Below are 16,691 nucleotides of genomic sequence, written 5' to 3' on the forward strand. Positions count from 1 at the left end.
TAAAGAACAACACTAGGAAGAAGTCAGATAGTTCCAGCCTCCCTGATGGTGGCTGTTGAGGTGTAATCTCTACAGCATTAACAAGGGTAAGAAGTTTGAGAGGGGTTTTACCTATGCAAAGCCCAAGCTGCTTTATAGCTCTTAAAAATTTCTAGCATTTTCCTGTAGCACCATCTCTCCAGCAGTGAAAATGAGGTGTCCTGACCTCTTGATTTTTTAAAACAGGGGAAACATATTACTTGAATTCATCCAGCCTGGCAATCAGAGTCTGTATCTCTGGTTCTCAGAATATAAAGAAATATTTTCAAAAATGGTTTTAACCACATTTTACTGGGCAGTTTTATTATGAGAGTGAAGAGAACTAAATCTAAAGACTAATGTGCTCTCTGATTTATTACTTAGGTATGTTCAGGGGCCAGTTGTATCTTCAGTCATCAGTCAGACTTTCTGAGAAATTCCCAACCAACCCAAAGGCTCTGGAATCCAAGAACGATAATGCAATTATTCCTCTTCCCAAAATCAAGTGGAAACCTTTAATCCGTAAGTAACAATTCAGAGTTACCTGATGTAACCATCAGCTTAGAGTTAGATGTAACCAGGACATCTTTCTGATTTCCAGAATGTTCCAAGCAGTAAAGTAGTTCAGAAACTATTTGTGTGCTTTATTAAGTGTTTATTTTTTTTCTAATTAAGTGTTTAATGTCTGCTTTCTTTTTCTATGGGTTTGACAGGGTCTTTTTAAATAATGAAGTGTTGGGTCTTCTAAATTGAATTTTCCAACAAAAAGAGGAAGTGATGTGAATATGAGTGAATTGACTTGTCCAAAACTACTCTTTTAGCAAGGGGGGAAGGTGTTAAGTAACTGTAACCTTAAAATATCCTTATTAATGTTTCCTTGCATGAAATTTGCTTCTCGTGGTCTGGTCCAAGAGGGATTTTCTAAGATTACGCAGTTGGAGTTCTCATTAAATTAATATGAGAATAGAATTTTTAGAACAGTTCAGCTCAGAAAACTGTATCTTTTCTGCTTAGATTCTCCTTCCAGGACTCCAGTGTTGGTGGGCTCTGATGAGTTTGATAAGTGCCTCAGCAATGACAAGTATTCTCATGAGGAGTACAGTAATGGAGCACTGTCAGTTCTGCAGTATCCTTATGGTAGGTGAAGTTCCCAATTTTAAGTGTTTCAAGTAACCAGGTTTACCCATTTATTGCCTGTGAAATTCGACAAATGACCAGTTGTTTGATCTTAAATACATGTATTTGTTTTTTAACATTTAATGAACTAGGAAATCATTGTCCAAATTAGGATTTCCAGGTTGTGGTGTAGGTACAGCGAGTCCCACGCAGAGCACTTCAGAGTGCCTGGAATTGCTACTGCAGAGCTGTTGTGTGTGTTGCCATTGCCCCTGATAGTTGGTCCAAGTGGAAAAAGCTTGAGAATTATGTTATTTAGAATTTGCTAACAGTGCTACCACCACAGCCTGGTGGTGAAAAGTTTTCCATATGGAAGATATTCTGGCTTAAAGCTGTCAGTGGTCAGGCCTCCTGAAGAGGCAAACTTTGATGGGTGACCTGGTTGCTGTCCACCACCTTGATTTACTGAATTTCCTCATGTGCCATTTAAAATCATGGGGCGTGCAAACAAAAATACCCTATGTCTGTGTAGGAAACCTTATTAATGAGAAGCCAAAATTGTTTTGTAGTTACCTACAAGTAAATCTTGTCTCTTTGTGTCTTTCATACACAGATAATGGTTATTATCTACCCTACTACAAGAGAGAGAGAAACAAACGTAGCAACCAGATCACTGTTCGATTTTTTGATGATACGAATTACAAGAACATTCGCAAAAAAGATCCTGTTCTCCTGCTCCACTGGTGGAAGGAAATTGTTGGCACCATCATATTTTGCATCGTGGCCACAACTTTTATCGTACGCAAACTCTTCCACCCCCATCCGTACAGCAGAGTAAGTGGGTTTTTTTCCTGAGTTCTAAGAGGTTATTATTTTAGCTGCTTCTTTCAGTTTTGAATCTACAGTGAGTAATATTAATAAGTTAATAGCTAATGAGATTAAAAAAATCAAAAGCCTAAATTTACTGTTTAATCTGTCTGTGAAGGCTGCCAGCTGCCACAATTTGCTTAACAGCTTCAGCAAGTAGATTGGACTGCTTCAACATCTCGGGAGATATTTATTTAATGCTGTATCTGGGGTACAAACTAGTTTCAGGTACTTAAGGAGTTGATTTTCTTTGTTTGTTTGTTTTGTTCTTGTTTTGGAAACCGTGGTTAGCTGCGGAAGGAATCTGAAACACAGTGTCAGACTGATTGCAAATATGAGCCCACTTGTGGAGACGTTAAAGACAACAGCTGGAGTGATGTCAAGAACTCTGGATACGTGTCAAGGTGAGCTCTGTCCAACACAAGATGAACAGGGTGTTGTCAGTGTCACAACTAATGCTGTCTGGAGATAGAAGAGTAGGTGTTCACTTGTTCTTGCCTAAGTACTCCTAGTCCTCTTTGTAGGATGATCAGCAACCGACACAAAGAACTCTGTGACCCCATTACTGACAGGACATTGCAGTTATGATGAGTCTCAGCAATTCCAGAGAGTCAATAGATTACATGTCATCAGGAAGGTTGCTGTCATATTTCTTGCTGATATGCAAGATGGGAGATTGATTGATTCTTGAAGGTCTTTATCAGTGTTTACTCCCTCTGTTTCTGTGTTTATGGTTTAAGGCAGAGAAAGGCAATTGCAGGTGGAAACAGGTGACGTTTTATATACTCTGCACAATAAGCAGTCTGTACTTGAGAGAAAACCTTTGTTGCTGTTACAAAGGAGTTGGTTAAGATAGAATGCTTCATAGGGGCATGTCAGGATACTTACTCTGGAGCAAATGTGACCATTTCCTGTACATTTGCATGGAAAGCAAGAACTAGAGTATTTAAAGTGAACTAAAATAAGAAAGGTTTAAGGACAGTGATGTTTTGGAAAGGATATTTAGAAGGACTAGTTGCAGAAATAGCTATTTGAGGTGGGGCTAAAGGCAAGTCATGATTCAGAAAATACTTACCTGTCACCACCTGGTTTGCTGTAGAAACTTAGGTTACATCCTTGTGGTCCATGATCCAGCAAATGTGCAACCTGATGTTCTGAAAAACCTCTTCAGGTGGTCCAGTGCATGCAGAATGGATCCTGCTGGGTTAGGATAGACACTGAATAAGGGCACAATCAGCAACTGCCCAGTTCATAAATAGAGAACCATCTGACAGCTTCAGTGGGTGAGCAGGGAAAAACAAGAAATGCTTCAAGTCATTCAGCGTGTTTTGCCCTTACAAAACTACTTCAGTCAAAGTCATAAATTACTTTATTTTTCTATCTATACTAATGCATTTTTCTCCTCTACCTCCCTCTATTCTTCTGTCCCCTCCTCACACTCTGCTGCTCACAGATATCTGACAGATTTTGAACCAATTCAGTGTCTGGGTCGTGGAGGTTTTGGAGTGGTTTTTGAAGCCAGAAATAAAGTGGATGACTGCAACTATGCTATCAAAAGGATCCGTTTGCCCAACAGGTAATGAATGGGTTTGTTGAGACACAGAAGTAATGAATGAATGGTGGAATCCTGTCCTACCCTGAACCATCTGCTCCTGAGCTGAATTCCCAGATATTTCATTGGGATGAAAGACACAGTTTTTAATGGGGGGGCTGACTTAGTTTTGGCATCAAGAATTTGGCATATGTAATCACAGCAGAGGGGTGACCTGCCTGGCTAAAATACTTGGATAGCAGGACCCTTGTGAGGATGCTGTGGCTCCATGGGAACTCCTGTGATTTCCTTGATGAATAGAGCCTTTGCTAACAGGACCAGTTATTGTAGCACACTGTTAATTTGCTTCTCTCCTTCCTCTCCTTACCTTTCCTACTCCACCTTCTCTTTCTTTTCTCTCTCCCTCACCAGCTTTTCTGCCTCTGTTTGTCTGGTTTTTTCATTTCTGGTCCCACAACCCCTACCTTTTCTCTCAGTCATAGGTGGTCAAGCCATGCTGCTGAATTACCCTACCCAGAGCTTGCAGCACTTCCTTTTAGTGGGAGATGGGAGACACTGCTGCTGGAAATCTCAAGTTAGAACAGCAAGAGGGAGGGGGTAAAGCTATGAAATCTAGAATTACTATTTTTTTTGAATGTGTTAAATAAGTGTGACTATTTAAGATAAAAAGTTTTGTTCAGAAATTTCAGGTAGCCTGAATTCTTCGTTTCCAAGCATATTTAAACCCATTAAATAAAACCATCAGACTTCATTTGATTCAGTTAGACTTATGAAGAGAGATAAATTACTTCAGTGAGACAGAAGGCTACCTGCTTTCCTGTCCACAGGACAGAGATAGTCCTTATGCAGTCTCCTTACATTATTACAATTAAAAACAAATCCTAAGGTATTGCTGTCCATCTTTTGTGTCAGTGTCTTCTATATCCCTGTAGAATATTGCTGTTCAGTGATTTTTTTTACCTTTTCTTCTCAGTTTTGCTGCCTGTGATTATGTGAAAAGGGATGACTAAATATTTAGCCACTGTGAGCACATACTACTCCTCCACACTCTAACCTAAAGGAGTTACTCTGGGGAATTTAAAACATACTTGTCTTTTGATGTGAAAAGCAATACTACTGGCCTGGTTTGTGCTGGGGCAGCTTTTATTAAATCCTTTGCAGAAATTTATGTACTGTGCTGTTGCTTTTTGTGACCATGTCTCTTGTTGTTGTTCTCACCCCCAATCGTAGGGAGCTGGCTCGGGAAAAGGTGATGAGGGAAGTCAAGGCATTGGCTAAACTCGAACATCCAGGGATTGTCCGGTATTTCAACGCGTGGCTGGAAGCTCCACCTGAGAGATGGCAGGAAAAGATGGATGAACAGTGGTTAAAAGATGAAAGGTAACTCATAGGGATTTCTCTCTAACAGTTTAATTTGAGATTGTGCATCAGCAGAACTGGAAAAGTGGTAGAGGATCCAGGAGAACTGAGAGACTGTGCAGGGAAGAGTTATTAACTTGGCCTGTTAACTGTTCAATTGAACAAGGTACAAGTATATTACCCTTCTGCATAGAGTTTCTCTATTTTTTGATCCTCTGTTGTGTCAGGGTCCTTCTTTCAGCTTAGGAAACATCATGTAGTTCTTAATTTAACTTGTGTAATTGAATCTTTGGGTGACTGGATTTCTATTGCTTTCCTCCTCTTTGCTATCTTGGTTTAGATGGATCTGATTCAGTACTCCAAGGCTTCAGTGAATTTATTTTAGCAGAATTATGCGAAGGATAATCAGAGTGACAATTTGTAAAGCTCGGTAGAAGTAGGTTAAAAATGGTAAATTAGGTATAGGAGTTTAGAGAGTGTAAAGAGAAAGGAAAAAGTGGGTGTATGTTGGCATTTAAAGAATGAGGCCTAGTGCAAGACTATTGAGTGGTCTCATAATAACATCTTAACATGCCTCACAATTTTTAGAATACAGCGACCTTTATATTTCAGGCATCAAATTAACATTTCACAGCTGTAATTCCTCCAAGGCACTTTAAATAGTCATTGCAGTGCGTGTTCCAAAGGACTGAATTTTTTTCAAGCTGAAGATAAGCCTGATTGCACATTGGGAGTCCAGGCAGCAGAGATTGCTAAATTTTCCTTTATCAACACTTTTGTCTCAATGAGAAAACATTATCCTTGCTAAGGCAAACGGATGCTAAATCCTGGTTGTTAGTGATTCCCACACTTGGGTAGTCCTTCACCGTTACGGTATGACATGGGTCTCAGAGGTAGCAGTTGTTAAAATCTTCTGCAAACGCATTTCTAGTGGAATGAGTGGAATGATGGAACCTGATACAATTTCTGTAGTATTGATCTCTCAATTTTGCTTTCCAGCACTGACTGGCCACTCAGCTCTCCCAGCCCAATGGATGTCCCATCATTTAAGATCAGGACAGAGCCATTTTCGACGCAGGAACACATTGAAATTATCGCCACTTCATCCGAGGGGGTGGGATCTGTGGGGATACCCTGTGGTCAGTCAAATTCATCTGGAAGCCATTTTTCTCCTCTGGAATTTTCTGAGACAGACAACAGGGACTTAGAGCACTCAGAAGATCCACTGTTAAACCTCCAGGACAGTGTCCTTACAGGCTGTGATGTAGAAGACAGTACTATCAACAGTAATGAGCTGGAAAATTCCTCCCTGGAAATTTGCTCTTCAGCTGTTCCTGTTGTACACCTGAAGGAAGGGACCTCCTCTTCCATTGTGTTTGAAGATTCTGGCTGTGGAAATGCTTCTAGTAAGGAAGATAAAGTTGATGTTTCACATGATGAGAATCTTTCTGAGGATAAAGGGAAAAGTACAAAGGAATCTGATAACAAGAAATCTCCTTCAGGAAGTCCCCTCTCTGTTTCTCCACCAAGGCCAACAAGTTTAAGCCTGGACCTTTCTAAAAATACTACAGAAAAAGTCAAACCCACGTCTCCAAAGGTGTATCTTTACATCCAGATGCAGCTCTGCCGGAAAGAGAACCTCAAAGACTGGATGAGCAGAAGGTGTGAGATAGAGGAGAGGGAAAGGACAGAGTGTCTGCAGATATTTCTGCAGATAGCTGAGGCAGTTGACTTTCTGCATAGCAAAGGATTAATGCACAGGGATCTCAAGGTTTGTATTCATAGGTTACTGTAGAAAATATGTTGGATTTTTGATTTTATTTATTTATTGCCATGATCATCACCGAACGCCTGAACTTTGCACGTTGTGCTTGTAACGGTTATCTCAGTGGCTGTGTCCTGTGGGCAAACGTCTTCTGGTTTAGTACTGTGGGATTATCTTTGGAGCTATCCTAACTTGAATTATCTGTGCCCAAATATCTCACAGAAGTCTCTGGTGCTGTAAAATTCCTGGAACATTTTACTGACTCAAATGGTATCACAGAGTAACTCTCCCTGTGCTACATTACAGACTTGGGCATCAACAGTTCCAAATTTCAGTGATCCTAAAGCAGCAGTGCCAGGCTGGTTAGTTCAGGGTCAAGTTCTGCTTTAAACTGACAGATGATGAGTGTGTGGATAGAGGTAAAATTGTTTTGTATGTGGGAGTAATATGGCACTGGAGACAAATCCTGCTACAATAGCTGACTCTTATCAGTGACCTCGGCATGGGTGTTACAAAAGCTGGGTTAACGTCTGTACAGTAATCTGGAGGTGCAGTGCTCCAGGAAATAAACATTCATCATTGCTTATTGCAATTAAAGTCTTTCTTACAGCAAGACTTCTTGTACCTGGCACAGATCAGTTGCATTTGTTTTATGGCATCTTTAATTCATGTTCTTTAGACAGGGTTGTTCAATGCTGAACTGTGTGACAAAGCTATTTTGGATCCTGTTCTACCATTTCAAGTGAAGCAGATAATTGGCAACGTTAAGTTTGCAATTGGACTCAATCTTAGAGGTCTTTTCCAACCTAAATAATTCTATGATTCTGTGATTCTATTTTCCTTCTTTCTGTAGCAATACAGCCTAAGAGGAGGGTGTTACTCTTGGTTAGAGAAAGTAAAATTTGATTATTAGTGCTCTGGGATTGAAATGAAAACTGTCCTAGAGTTGAATTCTGAGTCAATGCCAACTATCACAATGCAGCTTTCTGCAGGATTCGTAATATTTTTAATGCCTGATAGCATCCAGACAGACTGGGAAAAGTGGTTTTAACCTCTGGTATTCAATGTAACTGAAGTCAGGAGTAACTTGTTTCACCTTTTCTTTCACTCTACTTATGATCCTCCTATGTTAGTACCTAATTTTGCTGAAATTTAAAGTACTGTATGTGTTACCAAATACCAGAATTTAATTGAAGAGCCCAGCTTAAGTTAATTTTATTAGCACAAGCTCTGACAAATGGATCCCTTTTGCTAAAGTGGAGAGGCAGTTCCTGTTTCTCTTTGCTTGTTTGAGGAGGCATTAATACCCACCTTAGTGGAGTCATCACTGAAGCAGCTGTAACAGCTGTTGTAGCTTCTCAAATGGTTTTCATTTGATATCAGTAGAAGCAAAAGGTGGCAGTAAAAGGGGATTCAAATTCAGTAATACTGAAAGGATATGTCAAAGTTAGAAAAACTCATTAACCCATCCAAGTATTTTCTTTTCCCATCAGCATTAGGCAATTACCTTGAACAAGTTATCTGAACAGTCTTTAGTGCTTGAGAAACTGACCATAAAAGTAATTAAATCCCTGTACTAATATGTTGCTAGACATGTTAATTAATAACCTTTCTTAACAATACTGTCAGTGGTAGCTCCCTTCACTGAGATCACTGTTCAGTAAACTTTATGTAGAGCTTCACTTAAAACTGTATTAGTCTTAATCACTAGGTGTGGAGGGTTTTGTTGGAACATCTTAAAAGTTCAATGCTGGCAGCAATTTGAACAAGAGATTTAATTTTGTTTACTTGGTATAACCAACTTGGAAACACTCTCCCTGAATGAACAACTTCCTCCTTCAGGAAACTTTCTGTGCTTGTACAGATGTTATTCTTGGATCCCAGAGTTTGTCTGTTATGTGTTAATTTGCCCAAAAAAACATGCAGTATATTTAATTATTTTCTGTACTTTTCAGAAGCTCCTTGGAACAGATCTCACCTAATTTTGTAATTTGTCCAAGAGGTTGGTCATGCAACCCTGAGTTCATGCCAGTGCTAACAAGTGAATAACCTGCAAAGCTGCTTTGGGCTTGCTACAGGCAGAGCTAAGTGGTAGCAGAGGCCAGTTCTTGCTCCCATTGGCACCAGCAAGAACTGGTAGATCTGTGTGTAAATAAATTTGTATGTATGAATGTTGAAAGATCCAAGAAGACATTTTAAGTATTTAAATTAACAGTGCACATTAAGATGCTTTAGCTAGGCTCCTGCTAATCAGAGATACTGGCAGGAATTTAGGTAGGCAAGTGAGTAGGTCACAGTTCAAATTCTTTTGAAGAAAATGGATTACAGAAACAAAAGTCTGTCTGTCAAGTGAATTTAATGTTATTCCCAGGATAAGCTGTCGGTCATGCTTGGCAGCTCAAAAGAAATTATCACTTTCATAGAACTGCAAGAACAGTCTTGGATACATTTTACAGCATTAATTAAATTAAACAGAGTCTTCCAGATGTGTGAGAAGCTTATTCATGTCTGTGAAAAGATGAGAGTTCTTGCTCTGACTGAAGAATATGGAGAGAAATTTCTTTGTGCAGGTGGCAAGATAACTAAACTAGAGGGTGGTTATATTTGATGCAGTCTTCTGATGATTTAAATCAAAATTGTGTGCATCTGCCTTAGACTTCATCTTTACAAATGAGATCTGGAGGGTTTATTTTTGCTGGTACTTTGCAATAGCAGAGAGTCCCTTCTCCTTAAATTGTAGAAACTATATGCCAACCTATTCAGACACAGTCTGTGTCCAGCCAGAGAAGTATAAAAATAAAACTTCCTCTTAAGAAGAGTTTTTCCTCCATGAAACAAGACAGATCTTGTTGAACTCTTCTGTGTTTGTTGGAGGAGGAGAATGGGGATCAAGGCAGTGGGATACAAACCCCTAATGGAGACATTTGATCCTTGAGCATTAAAATTCTGATGCAAAGGTGTTTGGCAGCATGGCTGTGCAGTCGGAGGGTGGGTGCTCTGCAAATGCTTCAGCAAGAGCCTGGAGATCCTGTATGCTTACAGGGTAGTAGCTTTTGTGCCCTAAGTGTGCTGTGACTCTGAAGGGTTTGACATTCATTACAGGGAAATGTAGGGGGAGATAAGACCTGGCTCAGAAGGCAGTTTCAGAGGCAGGATGTGGGCACTGTGGAGCTGTTTCTGCAGTGCTTATCTCAGAGCTGTCTGTTGCTTAAAAAAAAAAAGCCAAGAAGGCTTTTTTTCTGTCTCATTTCTCTCTTGCACACAGTGGGTTTGTCTTTAACTGAAGAAGTTGGGTGGGCTCTGAAATAGGTCAGTTTTGTAGTCCCTTAATCTAGTGGAAAAATATTGCCCTCTCTCTGTCTGCCTCCTCCTGTTCCAGCATTTGTGTCAGCAAAGCATGGACCATGTTCTCCCAGTCTTGAGGGTCCAGGAGCTCTGAGAGGACCTTACCCAGCACCACCTGCCTCTTCACCACACCTTGGCCCTTTCCCTGTACATTATCCTGCTGTTTCCTCACGCTTGCAGGATCAGTCTCTTCTTTCCTCAAAACCGGGTGTTCATCTGTATTTGTAAAAGAGGCAGAGTGGTTTTATTTCAAAGAAATAATCATTCATTTGGTGGGTGCTGTTCTATCAGCCAGGATGCAAATCTCTTGAAAAATCAGCTGGTTTTTAAATGATCCATTTAATGGACCATTAGCAAAGGGACATCTCAGTTCCAGTCTCATATCAGCTTAAGCCAAGGATGGTGGTAGGTAGCAAACAAGCTAAAGGGAAGTTGAAGCCAGATCATCACTGTTGCTGCTCTTGTGAATTGCCAAGTCCTTAAGCTTCTATCAAAAATAAACTTTCAGTTCTGTTATGCTGACAGCTGCTCCCCAGTCAAACTGCACATTTACGCTGCAGCTGAAAAGCAGACCTTGTTCCCAGGCTTCCATTATCTATAATTTAATGTTAGGATGACATCCTGTGTGCTGGTTAATAATAAAGCAAATGAGTTTAGCACTTTGAGATTAGAATAAGAAAGACCAGGAGTCAGAACTGCAGCATCTGGTGTGAATGTGCCATGTGATGGGGAGCTGGATAACTTATCTCTGCTGTTCCCAGCAGCTGTTGACTCTTGGGTATGTTCCTCAGCAGACCTGTGTGGTGCTGTCAAACCTCTGCTGAATGGCAAGAAATGAGCAGTTTGAGTTTCAGGAAGGGACAATGTTTAATGCAGGAGTAATTCATGTTTCCTCAGTAGCTACAATTCTTAGCTGTTAGACTTCAGCAGTTTAATGAGTGTTTTTAACCCTGACAGCATGGCTTCTGAATTAGAACCAAGTGTTGTAATGGTTGAAACACGGACACTTGTTTAGTACTCATTTTTTCTTTTCACCTCTTTGTTTTCTCAGCCTTCCAATATATTTTTCACAATGGATGACATAGTAAAGGTTGGGGATTTTGGACTGGTAACTGCTATGGACCAAGATGAGGAGGAGGAATCGGTACTGACCCCAATGCCAGCTTATGCCAGGCACACAGGACAAGTAGGGACCAAACTCTACATGAGCCCGGAACAGGTTTGTGCTCTCTGCTTTAAAGCTCTATTTGGCAATGCCTGGAAGAGCCCTGAGTTCCTGGGAGCTCAAAGATCAGGCACTCCTAGTAAATTGTTGCAGTCAAGCCACTTAAATTCTTCCTCAGCAACGTAGAGTTTTGAGTTAAATTGAATTCCAAAACCAGTATTTTAATATAATATTTATTATAGCAAAAAAGGGGCTAATGATTCAAACTTGGTGTAATCATTTTTCTTGTTTTGAACGCCCTACAAGGATAACTGTGTAACATTTCAGTTAATTGCAGGAGGACGCACTCCTCCTGCATGGGGTTTAAGTAAGGTGAAACATGTTGCTTTGCAGTTGGGTGTGCAGAGAGGAGCTGAGGATCAGACCAGGATCTTGGTCCCTGATGCTCATTGCCGAAGTTTGCCAACGTGCCTGTGCTGTAGCTTTCAGCCCCGCACAGGGCTGACCACTTCCATAGGTGGCCTTGAAAGGGTGCTGTTTACCTGATACATAATGACATGCAGTGGGTAGCTTGATTGCCCTAACCCTGATTTTGCCTTTTCAGATCTGTGGGAACACCTACTCGCACAAAGTGGATATCTTTTCTCTGGGACTGATTCTCTTTGAGCTGCTTTACCCTTTCAGCACACAGATGGAGAGGGTCAAGGTATTTATGTGTTTGGGTTATCCTCGGAGCATTTGTTTAAAGTAGATGTTGACTTGGTGAAACACTGGCAAGAGGCTCCTGTCAGTTTTGAGAAAGCCTTGCAATTAGCAGCTCAACTTCTTTATCAGCCTTGTACAGACCCCCTGAATAACGGAAAATAAATTGCAGTCTTCTGAATGTGTGCAGTTGAATGGAGGCTTTAATTTCTTTACAAAGCTCCTCTGTTGTCAAGCCAAGTAAGAGAAACTATTGAACTAGGATATCCAAGAACTCAAGCAACAAATATAGCTTGTGACTTTAAGCCTACCAGCTTGGTTTTCATTCAAGAACTGGAACCATGCGGTGCATTTTTATTATTTCTTCCTTCGTTTGTATCTGCACTGCTTTTTCACCCAAATCACTTTGTGAAAAATTGCTGTTCCTTTTCCTGTAGTGAGTCTTAGCTGTGAGTCTCACTCAGCTTCAGGCACAATCTCCCCATAACTGATGACCTTCATTGCATCAAATGTGGATTTGGGATGTTTGGTGGTTCGTTACAGCTCTTGCTTCCTGTTACAGTGAGATCCATTTTGCTCAGGAACAAGTTCATAGAGAACAAGGGCGACAGCCAGAAAGGCTTTTCCTCTTGTGCATGGTGACCAGTGACCTGTGCAGGAGAGAGAGAGCCATTATAATTAGTATTTATCATTTATATGTGCTTGGGGGGGTTACATTCTCATGTGAGGATGGAGTGGGTTTAGCTGAGAGGTAAGAAACAGCAACAGCCTGACCAAGTGCTTCACCCATTGCAGTCTCTTGCTTAAAATGCTCCAGCTTTTTATGGCACAAAGGAGCATAGTCTAGGGGAGGAACTAGTGTTTAATTTTAACCTCTTGCACTGAAACCAAATTCAATTTCCTTGAATCAGTTTTAGTAAAAAAAGATTCCCAATAAAGAGCTATCCTGGCTTCTCTTATCTTTCACAGCAGAGACTACAAACTTTGCCCTTCCAGTTAGCAAGTAATTAGAATCAAATTTAAATTGCATCTAATTCCAATGTTTTACTTCAAAAAAGGGTTAAAAGAGTGCCCTGACCTCCCATGATTTTCACTATCATGCTACTCCTTTTGCTAAAATCCAGAAGGAACCTCCGACCCCCTTCATTGCCAGGTTCTGGAATTTGGCTACTTCAGGAGTTTTTTCTGAGTTGTTACACCAAGGTTTTCATTGGCATCAGCCAAGCATTAGCATTGCTTGCTGAAGCAAAACATGCTCTGCCTGACCAAATAACCCAGCAAATTCTAGGAATTCGTGACAACTGGCTGGAAAAATCCCCAGAGGTGGAGCATGAGACCTGCCTCTGTCTCAAGCTGTTAGCAGTTGGTCTGTGGTAGTGCAGTTTATTTTCAAATTAGATGTTTTGAAATAGGTCATTAGTTGCAGACTGAATTGGCAGAGAAGGCGAAAAGTTTTTTGAAGCATTTTAATGTCATAAAACTCAGTTCTCTTGAGCAGGAGTGTGACTGTTGCCCATCACTATTAACTGGTCAGTTTATATTTTCAGTGGAGTAACAGTGAATTGAATTTTGGTTTAACTTTGGAATTTTTATATTTTGTGCTCAAACATTTGAAAAAGGAGATCCTTCCTAAAAGAAATGAGGTCCTGAATATTGTGCTTCTGGCTGAACACAGTAAAAGTACTGTCACTAGATGGAGCCAGTGGCCTTGGTATGGAAGAAACACAGAAATACCCATCACAACTGCTGATAAATCTGCTCATTCCTCCATAAATGTTAAATAAAGACTGGTGCTTGTGTTGCTAAGACAGAGACAGTCATTTCACATGTCTTAATACTGGTGTAGACCATCTTGGGGGTTATGGGTGGTGCACAGATTTGTTGACTTCGTTGATCTGAAGTGAGAAAGTACAAGTTTGTACTTTGTATCTGACTGATTTACAACTGCAGAGATCACAATTCTTGTAACTCCTGTTGCAGACTTTATACATGGAGAAGCAGCAACTTGTCTGTTCAAGTATGTTGTGATGTTTTTAATCACTAAAACAAGACTTTTTTAAAAGAAATTTTTTTCCATGAGGGTGATTTCTTTGCATAGTTTGCATATTTTTGAAGAATAGAGTAATATTACTGAAGAATGCTATTTTGGAAAAGTTATATGTTGTTCTTCCTATTTTTGCAGACCTTAAGTGATGTTAGAAATTTGAAGTTTCCACCGTTGTTCACTCAGAAATATGCACAAGAGGTAAGTACATCTGATGCAATTAATGATACCTTTTTCTTTAATCGTTGTAGCTTTTTTCTTTGTTTTCCATTTGCTTTGCAGGTAAAAACAGAGAAAAAAAAACCACTTTAGTGTTATTAAGATACATTTCTCTATCCCTGTACTTTACATTTCAAAGCTATGACATTCCAGTAATGTGGATGATGATACTTCTGCCACAAAGTTTACCTCCAATAACTGTACAATATTACCTGACCTCCCTTTGTCACTTGCAGTCATTCATTTCACATACTTCATGATATGATTTCTTGCAATAAATCCATATTCCCAAGGAGAAGGTGCAGAGTTCCAGACAGACAGAGGGGAGACTGTAGGTAGCACATCCATGACTGGATGGGATCTCCCTCCAGGAACTGGATCTCCCAAGTGGGAAAACATACGAGCAAATTGTGCTGTGTTCTTATTAGTCAGGTCTGTAAAGTGATGTGGTTGCAGATAAAGAGGAGGTGATGCACAAAACCACTCCAGTAAAAGGCTGAGGTGCTTTCAGGTGTTCATGGTAGCTTCAGTCCAGCAGCTAAATAAGACCAGCCTTTCCTGCTTTACAGCTGTAGGCTGCCTGGGGGAAGGTGATGTGCTGTGCTCAGCTGCAGCAGGACACTAATTCTGATTAAATTTGAAGTAAATATTCAAATTACCTTTATATTTAAAGGAAAAACCTCTGTTTTGCTGTGAAACTGTGAATTACTGCGTGACTTAAAACATGGTGGCTTAAAGGTGAAGCTAAAAATCACTTGTAAATTGTATTTCACATATTTAATATTTTTTTTGATTGCAAATAATATAAAGATTTTATAACTCTTAAATCTTGGATCAGATTTGGTTTGCCAAATTGTTTGTGGTCCTTGACAGTGAAGCCAGTTTAACAGATGCACACTGATACATTTTAAAATATTTAATGCACTTCCAGCTGCTGAGGCAAAGCACTAACACCCAAATTACTCAGAAAGATCTGGGGGGATTTAATGCTTGTTCACACGGCCACAGTTGAAGTCAGAACGTTAAAGAAGAAAGACTTTATGAACTGGTTCATGTAAAACGTGTCGTGTTTTCTTTCAGTACACCATGGTGAAGGACATGCTCTCTCCAAGTCCCACTGAAAGACCAGAGGCTGCAGCAATCATAGAAAATCCTGTCTTTGAAGACTTGGAGCTCCCACCCAAACCTGTGCTTAGGCAGAGGTCACGGACAATGAGTCTATCAGGAAATAAACATTCCAGACAACCAAGCAAATAACTATCCTCAGGATCACTTCTTCCACTCGGCAGGTTTTACAGGGATTGTTCAGCAGAAGGATCCTATGATGCAGAATGTTTATCTTGGAAACAGTTTACCTAAACTTTTTTTTGCCATGTTTAGTGTATAAGACATGTTGGACAGATTTTCCTTTACTTTGACAGCCAAGGAGAACCAGTAACCACCCTTTCCACATTCCATTTTCCTTACCTTAACTTTCCGAGGCGGACGGGTCCAGCTACTGTGCTTACCAATGTTGTGCTCCATTGTCAGTTTTTTTGGGTTTCTTGGGGTTTTTTGAAGCTTGTAAATGTCAGCTTGCTGGGTAAGTGAGAGATCTGTAACGTGTAAATAGAATTAAAATACTGTATTTTTATAGACCAAATTACAGTCTCTAAGCCTAGTGAGTATCTATCTGGATCACTTGCTCTTTGGTGAAATGAAGATGATTTTGAAATGAACTATGACTCCATTTTTGTCCCTGGTGGGTAAACTGGGAATCTGCACTATTTTTAAAGCAAAAAAGTACCACAGTTGTACATATTGTCACTGTCCATAGCCAGTCATTAGAGGAAATCATTTCATACTTCTGCACTACTGTAGATCTTAGGGAATGCATCTTATACAGATGAAGCTGTAGAGAAGGAAAAGGAGCTTTTTGCCATTAAATGGGGGGTTTTATAGGCGGTGGTTGGAAGAGCCATAGTCAAAATTATGTACGAAAATGTTGTGATTCTGAAAATTTAAAGCTAATGAAGTCATACGTGTCGTATGTAATCTTGTAGATTTGTACTTTTTAAAAAAAAAAAAAATCAACCGGTAGGCATTTGTGTAATCTGCTACTTTAACTGCCTAATGCCATGCTTTTATTTCTCACTGTAAATATGTTAATTTTTATTTATAAAATACAGGATCAATCCATTTGGGTTGGTGGTGTACAGGATGCACTTGCTGTAATTGTTGAGTGCATTGATTATTGTGACTTCTTTCAAGTCTAAATGATTTAATAAACGTTTTTTATTTATAAGACAAAATAGTGGTTGCTTCTGTGGGAAGCCCAGATCTGTGCATGCTGCAGGTGGCAGCCCTGTGCAGTGGGAACAGGATGGGCTCTGCATTCCTGTAACTTCCTTTGCTTTCCTGTCTCACACTGGCCACAGCGTGTGTGATGACGCAAAACCGAATGTGCTGCTTGGATGTGAGATATGATCTGGAGAAAGAAAGGAATTGGGCTCTAAACTGAGTGGATTGTGGAGGCAATCTCTCACCTGTTAACAGAGAA

At 40.1% G+C, this 16,691-nt stretch overlaps 1 protein-coding gene across 1 annotated transcript in view; it reads left to right on the forward strand.

Annotated features, from left to right (window-relative positions):
- EIF2AK3 (eukaryotic translation initiation factor 2 alpha kinase 3) overlaps positions 1–16,438 on the forward strand; it is a 43,673-nt gene extending 27,235 nt beyond the window's left edge. The window contains exons 7-17 of the mRNA XM_027667173.1: positions 403–540; positions 1,033–1,155; positions 1,748–1,968; positions 2,293–2,405; positions 3,455–3,577; positions 4,784–4,933; positions 5,912–6,683; positions 11,074–11,241; positions 11,792–11,893; positions 14,072–14,134; positions 15,233–16,438. Of these exons, the coding sequence (XP_027522974.1) occupies positions 403–540; positions 1,033–1,155; positions 1,748–1,968; positions 2,293–2,405; positions 3,455–3,577; positions 4,784–4,933; positions 5,912–6,683; positions 11,074–11,241; positions 11,792–11,893; positions 14,072–14,134; positions 15,233–15,409 (2,150 nt within the window). The 3' untranslated portion in view covers positions 15,410–16,438. The remainder of the gene's footprint in view (positions 1–402; positions 541–1,032; positions 1,156–1,747; positions 1,969–2,292; positions 2,406–3,454; positions 3,578–4,783; positions 4,934–5,911; positions 6,684–11,073; positions 11,242–11,791; positions 11,894–14,071; positions 14,135–15,232) is intronic.
- Positions 16,439–16,691: the final 253 nt, after the last annotated feature.

This window comes from Corapipo altera, unplaced genomic scaffold (genome assembly GCF_003945725.1).
Source record: "Corapipo altera isolate COAL_440 unplaced genomic scaffold, ASM394572v1 230, whole genome shotgun sequence".
NCBI classification, from domain to species: domain Eukaryota; kingdom Metazoa; phylum Chordata; class Aves; order Passeriformes; family Pipridae; genus Corapipo; species Corapipo altera.